General features: G+C 47.1%; 1 protein-coding gene across 1 annotated transcript; it reads right to left on the minus strand.

The window, feature by feature from the left end:
- Positions 1-8,000: 8,000 nt before the first annotated feature.
- On the minus strand, positions 8,001-8,666 carry LOC119368283. Its single transcript, XM_037633583.1, has 2 exons — positions 8,397-8,666; positions 8,001-8,289 (listed from the first exon to the last, which is right to left on the minus strand). Exons 1-2 carry the CDS (start codon positions 8,593-8,595, stop codon positions 8,180-8,182), a joined length of 309 nt encoding a protein of 102 aa, XP_037489480.1. The 5' UTR covers positions 8,596-8,666; the 3' UTR covers positions 8,001-8,179.
- Positions 8,667-10,203: the final 1,537 nt, after the last annotated feature.

The raw sequence follows: 10,203 nt of genomic DNA on the forward strand, positions 1-10,203 counted from the left end.
GAGGAAGAACACGTACGGGACAACAGCAGCAGAAGCGCTGGACTTGGGGTCGGTGTCCTCGCCATCCATGTCGTCGAGGAGGTCGTGGACGTCGTGGAAGAAGTCGTCATCGAGGAAGTAGTCGTCGGAGTCCGGGGCGTCTGTGACGAAGAAGTCAATAGTCGCGCAAAGCGCTCCCCAAAAATCTTATCACCCTTCTCCCATACAGGACTCAAAAGGTGCGGTTTCGGAGGCCTACTATCTCGACCTCCGGTGCATGCTGCAAGCCGGGATGGGGAAGATCGTAGCAGTAGCTCAGTGGTCAGGAACTCTGAGGCGAGAGGGTTGTGTTGTTCTAGTGTGTCTCTCTGAGAGGATCGACCTCCCTTTTATAGGCGCAAGAGAAGGAGGCGAGAGGGCAGCGACGGAAGGCAAAACAAACAGAGATGAAGTGAACAGCCATCAGCCGAAGAGCTGCACGGTTCGCATTCAAACTCCACTTTCACAAAAAGAAACTTTTCAGCTTCCATGTGACCTTTCGTATACCCATAGTGCGTGGCAAAAATTTAGACATCGGCTCGGCTCATTCCCACAACCCGCGACGCGAGTGATGAGGTGTGTTGTGGCGAGGCGGGCGGCGGAGGAGGAGTGCGCGTGGATGTCCCTCTTGTTCTCATGCTCATACAAGTGGGGAAAGAACCTCCCTTATAAAGAGGTCCAACTCCCTCTAAACTAGCAATGTGGGACTAAACTTTAGTTCCACCTCTTGCCTTGCACGAATGGGCTGCGTGGGCCTCTTGGATTTATTAGGAATTTCTGAAAACTGCTATTGGGCTAGGCCCAAAATAGACAAAATTCCAGCAATCCCCCACCAGATCCCAGAGGCACACAAAATTTGCCTTTGGTTCTATAACAGTGTTTTATATACCAGTACTGTAGTGGAGACTGTTAAGTTGAACTTCCACCTAGAACTCTATGCTGCACTAGTAAGCAACTTGAATAGTGGACTGGGCCTTGAACTGCAAGTTTTCTGTGAATCTAGCTTCACCCAAAGCCTTGACTGATACGTGGATACCGTGGGTCTTCCCCGCGGGTGGAACTTATGCGTCATACTCCGAGACCTTTCATGAGTTTACTAGAGAGAACCCTACTCTCATAGATTGCGACGTTTTAACAATCGGACTCATATAGGTGCATTCTTCAAAAGATGTTCTGCAGGACAACATCTCTGCTTCAAAGAGCCACTTAGAACACATTAATATATACATCAACCTTCCATGTAGATTAGGAGAGTATTGCATCTTCATGGAGTGGTATTGTTAATAGTAAGGATACTCTCCTCTCAGTTGATCAACAGCTTGTCTTCCACATCTAATTCACGGGATCTCCGATAAAAAAGAATAGGTTACCACTTCAAACAACTCATATTGTGGGTCTCATACCCATCTCCCTCGATGCATTATCTATCATATTACGTGATAAACCCTTAGTAAAAGGATCTGCCAGATTTTTAGACGTTTGGATATAATCCAATGCAATAACTCTGGAGTTTCTCATTTTTCTGATAGACTTTAACCTTCTCTGAACATGTCTTGATGACTTCATGTTATCCTTTGAGTTGTTCACTTTCGTTATCACAGTTTGATTGTCGCAGTTCATAAGGATACCCGGTACATGTTTCTCAACAACTGGCAAGTCATTCAAGAGCCGACGAAGACAATCTGCTTCGATCGTAGCTGTATCTAGTGTTGTGAGTTCTGCTTCCAGTGTTGACCTCGTTAAGATGGTCTGCTTGCAAGACTTCCAAGAAATAGCGCCACCTCCATGAGTGAATACATATCACTCGTGGCCTTTATCTCATCAGCATCAGAGATCCAGTTTGAGTCACTATACCCTTCAAGCACCTTTGGGTGCCCAGTGTAGTGAATTCCATAATTCGCAGTGCCTTTCAAATATCGCAAAACTCTCTCTAGAGCTTTCCAATGCACATCTCCTGGTTTTGAGACAAACCAACTCAGTTTGCTAACAGCAAAAGAAATGTCAGGTCTTGTAGCATTGGTTAAATACATAAGCGAGCCAATAATCTGAGAATATTTCAATTGGTCCCTAGCAATTCTTTGATTCTTTCGAAGCAACACACTAGCATCATATGGTGTTGGAGAGAGCTTGCAGTCACTATAGCCAAAGCGACTCAAGATCTTTTCCACATAGTGAGATTGAAGCAATGTAATCCCACCATCATCGTCTCTCAACAACTTGAGGTTCAGAATGACATCAACCACTCCTAAATCCTTTATCCCAAAGCAACGAGATAGGAAATCCTTGACCTCCTTAATAACCTTCAGATTTGTTCTGAAAATCAGGATGTCATCAACATACAAGCAAAGGATAACTCCCTCGCCCCCACCATGGCGATAGTACACACATTCATCAGCTTCGTTTACAACAAAGCTGGCTGTTAAAGTTCTTTCAAACTTCTCATGCCACTGCTTGGGTGCTTGCTTAAGTTCATACAAAGACTTCAGCAACTTGCACACTTTCCCTTCCTGACCATCTATGACAAACCCATCTGGTTGTTCCATATAAATTTCCTCTTCTAACTCTCCATTAGGAAAGCAGTCTTAACATCCATTTGATGAACGAGAAGACCATGTGAGGTAGCAAGTGAAAGTAATACTCGAATAGTGGTCAGTCGAGCCACAATTGAGTAAGCATCAAATAAGTCTTCACCTTCCTTCTGGGTATAACCCTTAGCCAGGAGTCGAGCCTTGTACTTCTCAATAGTACCATCAGGCCTAAGCTTCTTCTTGAATACCCATTTGCATCCTATAGGTTTGCACCCATAAGGACGATCACTTATCTCCCAAGTTTCATTTTCCAAGATGGAGTCCATCTCACTACGGACCGCTTCCTTCCAGTAGTCAGCATCTTCAGATGCATAGGCCTCTGAAATAGAACTGGGAGTGCCATCTATGAGATAAACAAGAAAATCATCACCAAAGGACTTTGCAGTCCTTTGTCTCTTGCTTCTAGTAGGAACTTCATTGTTCTCCTCCACAGGACTTTCAAAGTGTTCCATCGAAATGGCAGGTTCAGTAATTGTAATTGGTTCCTGATCCGATGAACTAGGCATCTCCTGATTAGATGAGGTAGCCATATCATTCATGGGAAAGATATCTTCAAAGAAAGTTGCAGCATTCGATTCCATGATCGTACCGACATGCATGTCAGGTACCTCAGATTTTACAACCAAGAATCTATAACCAAAGCTATGAAAAGCATATCCCAGGAAAACACAATCCACAGTTTTTGGTCCCAGCTTCCGCTTCTTTGGAATTGGCACATTGACTTTCGCCAAACAACCCCAGGTTCATGGATAAGAGAGCTTTAACCTTTTCTTCTCCCATTCGTCGAATGGAGTTATCTCTTTGTTCTTTGTGGGAACTCGGTTTAGGACATGACATGCAGTCAATACCGCCTCCCCCCACCATGCCTTGGAGAGACTCGATGTGTCTAACATGGCGTTAACCAAATCAGTTAGAGGACGATTCTTTCTTTCGGTCACCCCATTTGACTGAGGTGAATATGGAGGCGTCCTCTCATGGATTATACCATGTTCCGCACAAAAGGAATCAAAATCATTTGAGAAATACTCCCCACCACAATCGGACCTAAGCCTCTTAATCTTTCGATCAAGTTGGTTTTCTGCTTCAACTTTATAATCTTGAAATAGTTCAAAGCCTCATCCTTAGATTTCAGAAGATACACATGACAATATCTAGTGAAGTCATCAATTAACGTCATAAAATACTTCTTTCCACCTTTTGTCAAAACACCATTCATTTCACATAGATCTGAATGTATGAGCTCTAGTGGTGCAAGATTTCTCGTTTTCATAGTCGTGTGAGACTTATGAGGTTGCTTAGCTTGCACACAAACTTGACACTTAGATCCCTTGACAGTGGTGAAACTAGGGATTAAGTTCAACTTCGCTAGTCGCGACATGCAACCAAAGTTAACATGACAAAGACGTGAATGCCACACATTTGATTCACTATTGTTGCAAACATGATTAACAACTTTATTGCAAACATCTGATAAGGATAAACGAAACCGGCCTCCTGACTCATAGCTTTTACCAACAAAGGTTCCATACTTGGATATTACAAATTTATTCGACTCAAAGACAAACTTATAGCCATCTCTACACAGAAGAGATCCTCTAACAAGATTTTTATTGACAGAGGGGACATAATGCACGTTCTTTAGCCGCACGATCTTCCCCGAAGTAAACTTCAGATCGACCGTGCCAACACCACGAACAGAAGCACTTGAACCGTTGTCCATCAGCACGGTTGAAGTCCCTACGGTCTGATAAGACAAAAACATGGAAATATCACCGCATACATGCACATTAGCACCCGTGTCAATCAACCAATCAGGAGAATGACATACTGAAAGAATAGTGGGAAATATACCATACCTAGCATCCTTCATGTCAGTGTCTCCAATGACAACATTAGCGTTCTTGCCGCCTTTCCCAGAATGACGCTTGTCATAGCGATTAGGGCAACTAGGAGCCCAATGATCAGGATCCCCACACACATGACAAACACCTTTCTTCTTGTCATTCTTCTTGTTGAAGTTTGTGTGCTGCACAGCCTTGCTCTTCCCATCAAACTTTGCTTTACCATCAAACTTGCCCTTGTTCTTGAACTTGTGGGGCTGGAAGTTCTTCTTCTGTACCAGATTGGCACTAGAACCTCCCTCAATACCTCGAGCACAGTTGTCCTTTGCTCTCGCCTTTTATTCCACATCAAGAGTACCAATGAGATCCGAAACGGAAAACTCTTGCCTCTTATGCTTCAATAAGGTAGCAAAGTTCCTCCACGTGGGAGGAAGCTTAGTGACAATACCTCCGGCAATAAACTTGTCTGGTAGGATACAATTGAAGTGCTCAAGTTCTCTAGCAAATGACTGTATCTCATGAGCTTGCTCAACCACGTTGCGCTCTTCAGTCATCCTGTAGTCATAGAATTGCTCCATGATGTACAGCTCAGTGCCAGCATCCGAGACCCCAAACTTGGCCTCGAGCGCGTCCCACATATCTTTTCCATTATCAATTGACGCATAAGCATCAACTATGTTCTCACCAAGAACACTCAAGAGAGCAGTCTTAAACAAGGTATCCATTTTCTGAAAAGCTTGTGTCTGTTGAGCATCATGCTCTCCTTCAGGTTTGCCAAGGGTGGTGGCATAGCAACTCATGGTTTGAAACCATAAGACTTCTCTCACGCGCCACCTCTTATAGTGGATACCCTCTAACATAGGAGGTCTCATGGAAGCAGCAAAACCACTTGGGGTTAATTGCCTATCATAAGATTTTTGGATTGTTGGAAATATGAGCAATTTACCGAATGATTTTATTAACAGAAATACTAGATAAAGCATGACTAGTATAGTATTGATAAAACAAGCCATGCGATTTGACAAAGAGAAGGTAAACAACATCTTCATATATGAACCATAACTAAACATATCTAGAGCAGACAGTATAGCAAGTTGCATATATGAAATAGAGTCTAACATATCTAGGGCAAATACTAGAACAAGGAACTGTAGTAGGACCTCTAATAGAAAGAGGAAGAACACGTACGGGACAGCAGGAGCAAAAGTGCTGGACTTGGGGTCGGTGTCCTCGCCAGCCATGTCGTCGAGGAGGTCGTGGACGTCGGGGAAGAAGTCGTCGTCGGGAAAGTTGTCATCGGAGTCCGTGGCATCCGTGACGAAGAAGTCAGTAGTCGCGCGAAGCGCTGCCCAAAAACCTTATCACCCTTCTCCCGTACATGACTCAAAAGGTGCGGTTTCGGAGGCCTACTGTCCCGACCTGTGGTGCACGCCGCAAGCCGGGATGGGGAAGATTGTAGCAGTAGCTCAGTGGTCGGGAACTCTGAGGCGAGAGGGTTGTGTTGTTCTAGTGTGTCTCTCTGAGACGAGCGACCTCCCTTTTTTAGGCGCAAGAGAAGGAGGCGAGAGGGCAGCGACGGAAGGCGAAAGGAAGAGACAGAGATGAAGTGAACAGCCAGCAGCCGAAGAGCTGCACCGTTCGCATTCAAACTCCAGTTTCGCAAAAAATCTTTTCAGCTTCCATGTGACCTTTCGTATACCCGTAGTGCGTGACCAAAATTTAGACATCGGCTCATTCTCGCAACCCGCGGCGCGGCGCGGCGCGGCGGGGCGCGGCGCGGCGGGCGGAGGAGGAGCGCGTGTGGATGTCCCTCTTGTTCTCATGCTCATACAAGTGGGGAAAGAACCTCCCTTATAAAGAGGTCCAACTCCCTCTAAACTAGCAATGTGGGACTAAATTTTAGTTCCACCTCTTGCCTTGCACGAATGGGCTGCGTGCGCCTCTAGGATTTATTAGGAATTTCTGAAACTGCTATTGGGCTAGGCCTAAAATAGACAAAACTCCAGCAACTGATGAGTCGCCCAGCCACCCGTTACGTCGTCGTTCGGCGAGTGTGCTCCGGCAAAACTTGTGTCGATGCAGAGATGGGGTTTGCTGGTGGATCCGATCTTGAAGCCCGCCGCATGCAGTAGTGCCCAACCATCTCTCCTCTATTAGCAAAACAGCGGCCAAACAAATTTGCATCATCGTCGGTGGCCTAGCTCCTGGCGCTGCTGCCAGATCATGGTGGAGGGAGGAGAAGAGGTTGGTGCTCCGTATCGGGGATGGGAGGAGCTCGGAGGTGGGGCGCCGGCCTCGTCATATTGGTCAGGTGCGGCGACGGCCGTCAATTCTCTTAGGCGAAAAACAGGTCGGGGCGTGGGGCGTCAGGGCTCGGTGCTGCTTAACCATGTTGTGTGGCTTAGAGTCTTGCTCGGATTGGTTTGGTGGATACGTGGGCCAGGCACGGAGCAACGGATGACGACCTAATGTAAATTTGGTACCATCTCGAATATGTTTTAAATTCAAACTGAAAGCGTAAAATTACGGGAAGAAGCGTATTGTGACGGTGAACCCATGAAGTCAATCCGTGCTTTATTATTATAGGAAAAGATACTTTGAGACAACTATTTTTTTGAGGCAATACTGCGAGACTTTTTTTTGAGAATCTACTATGAGACAACTTTTTTTTAGGAAAATGCAAGATTTATTCAGCAAAAACCGCAGTGTGTGGGATACAATGTTGGTCATGGGATTGACCAAACGAAACGTGACGTCCCGGACCAAGAGTAAGAGAAAGCTTGGTTGTACATGCACAATGAAGGTCAACCCATGGTGGTGGAAGACCTGCAATACAATGAAGCTCAATCCATGGTGGCGGCTCTGATCCTTCAAGACTGCCGAGAGATGTTGAAGGTCAATCCATCGTGGCGGAAGCCCTGCAATACAATGAAGGTCAATCCATGGTGGCGACTTCGATCCTTCAAGATTGTCGAGAGATGTTGAGAGATTTTGGGAAGGCTGTGATTGAACATTGTAATAGGGAATCAAATATGGTAGCACATGGGCTAGCTCGATGGGGTAGTGCTAATAACCCTGCTTTGTGGTTAGAGGCTCCGCCTGATTTTATTCCGAGTCCTCTCGCAGAGGATGTAACTTTGATTTTATTTTAATAAAGCTAGCCATAAGGCCTTTCTGTAGAAAAAAAGAGAATGGTTGGCAAAAGTATGAGCTTTTTTTAGCAAAAACTATGAGTTTTTTTTTTTTGAGATAAACTACAAGCTTCCAAGTCCGAGCCCACCGCTCTCTGTCCATTGGGCTAGGAGCCCATTCACACTTCCTTGTGTAAGCAGATTGATGATGTTTGGGCCGTTGCTCGCTTCCTCTAAAGCCTCCAATTGATAGAAAACAAGTTTGCGTATTACAATTTTCCTTCACCAGGTGAGTAACACAGCCTCGATGACATCCTGTTGACTTATATCTTGTTTTCAGTTTTCTCTTTTACTTCTCTTCGCTCATGGACATTGTACCCATACAGTGGAAATGCTGAATGCCAAACCAAAATTGTCTTAGTTTTATTGGTATTCCATATTGCGTGTGCCAATCAGAGCCATACTACATACGGTCATTGTCTTACGAGATTCGTCCATGCGGTCATACCTGCCCATCTCAAGAGGCCCGCATTATGGCCAATGAAAACAAAAAATATTCCTTCACAAATTCAGGCTTCTTCCTCAGTTTTTCCTTGGCATATCACTTGCTCAGTCCTTGACGACTACTGTCACGATCGTCTCCTTCCTTGGTCCGCGTCAGAGCAGCTTGGGCTTTCCGGCCCCCAGCATTCCCTCCAAAGCTCGACATATCTGCAGACCAAAAGAACGAAGCATAATGCAGATTTCAGAATCAACAGCACAGCTGTATAAAGACGTCTGCTGCATGCACTGCATGCCTACACACGCGACGCGCGTACCAGATGGGGTTGGGACGTGGGAGCAGAGGAGGAGGACGACGAAGCAGAGCACGACGATGAGCGGCACGAGGTGGACGGACCGCTCCGTGGCCGCCGACGGCCGGACGGCGGGCGCCTTCTCCGGCTTGGCCTCCAGGTCCTCCGCCCCCTCCTCGTCCGCGAAGACGGGGAACGACGGGGTGCTCACCGGCCTCTGCATTCTCTCGACTCTCGACTATACCTACACGCCGGGAGCCCGGGAGGGAAAGGTATACGCTCGGATTGGGACGTGCACGCTGGCTGATACTCGCCGAGTCTCCGTACTTCTTATGGCCACCGAATTCCGAGACATTACTATTACTGTTTCAAACTTTTTAAAAACGCTTCTCTGAATCTCACGCGTTGGCTTTGAGTGTGCCTCGATTTTGCTTAGCAGTAACAACAGTTTGGTGCTTTGAGTACGCGAGGCGCCTCTCCGATGGAAAGAAAGTAAGGGAGCCCTTTCCATTTTCTGAAGCAAAAGGTCCAAAGGGAGGAGATTCAGCTCCAGGTAACCTGTCCGGAACACATGTCCGCTGCAGCGAGGACGGGGCTACAGGGTCGTTGGGCGTGCAGAGCTGTGCTGGCCAAGCGTGGCCGTGTGGCTGCCGGTCACAACGACGTCGAGGCGGTGTGAGTTGAACCTGAGACGGGCTGGCTGGGCAGGGCTTCAGTCAGTGGGAATGGGATGGGTGGATCCGCAGGCAAGCTTGCTGTGAGCTCCAGGTAATTTCTTGTTCAGGACACATGTTGGCTGCAGCAGGTACGTTCGTTCAGCGTGCAACTGTTGAAAGCAGCTGCGCACCCAGGTGGCCAAGTGTGGCCGCCGGTCACGACGACGCGCAAGCAGTGCGTGCTGAACCTGCACCTCACCTGAACCTGAACCTGAGACGGGCAGGCAGGGCTTCGGACGAGCTGCGACGCAGGAACACGACGATGGTGAAAGGGACCGTCCTGGTGGTGTCGTCGTCGTCGCGTGTGTGGCCCTTGCTTCCTCCGCAATCCTGCTGGCCGCTTTGTCGCCGCGTCGGGTTCACAAGTCGCGACTACATTGAAGGCGCCCAGATGTCCTTTCCTGGCCGCCGGCGATTGGGGATTCTCGTCACGTGCTGCTTTGAACCTGGGTCCCGTGCGGGTGCTGAATCTCTGCACCGCTCCGCTGCGTATCTGTTCATTCTTTACCTCAACTGCTACCGTTCTGCTATCTGCAGGTCGGCCGATCAACCGAGCGCTCTAGGCTAAGTTCATTCTCGTGTCACTTGCGTAGAGCAGATTGATGATGTTAGTTTGGGCCGTTGCTCGCTTCCTCTAACAAAATATTACATGTTTGGGCCGTTGCGTAGAGCAATGGATGCGAAATATTACATGTTTGCTGATCATTTCTTTTTCTTTTTTGATACAGCCCACCACTCACGCTGAATATTGACTTCTCTCTTGTTTTCAGTTTTCTTTTTCACTTCTCTTCACTCATGGACATTGCACCCGCACATACAGCGGAAATGTGGAATGCCAAACCAAAAATGTCCTAGTTATGGGTAGGGTAGAGGGTATTCCATATTGCGTGTACCAATCAGGGCCATGCATGCGGACTTTGTCTTACGAGATTCGCCCGGCCATACCTGCCCATCTTAAGAGGCTCGGCCCGCATTATGGCCCATGAAACAAAAACATGCTTCTTCGCAAGTTCAGGCATTTTCCCCTGCCTCAAAATGAAATGAAAAACAGCAGTTCAGGCTTCCATTTCCACCCATCGATTTCCCGCAACAGAAACAAAAAGCTCTCGTCTATG

Source organism: Triticum dicoccoides, chromosome 2B (genome assembly GCF_002162155.2).
Source record: "Triticum dicoccoides isolate Atlit2015 ecotype Zavitan chromosome 2B, WEW_v2.0, whole genome shotgun sequence".
NCBI classification, from domain to species: domain Eukaryota; kingdom Viridiplantae; phylum Streptophyta; class Magnoliopsida; order Poales; family Poaceae; genus Triticum; species Triticum dicoccoides.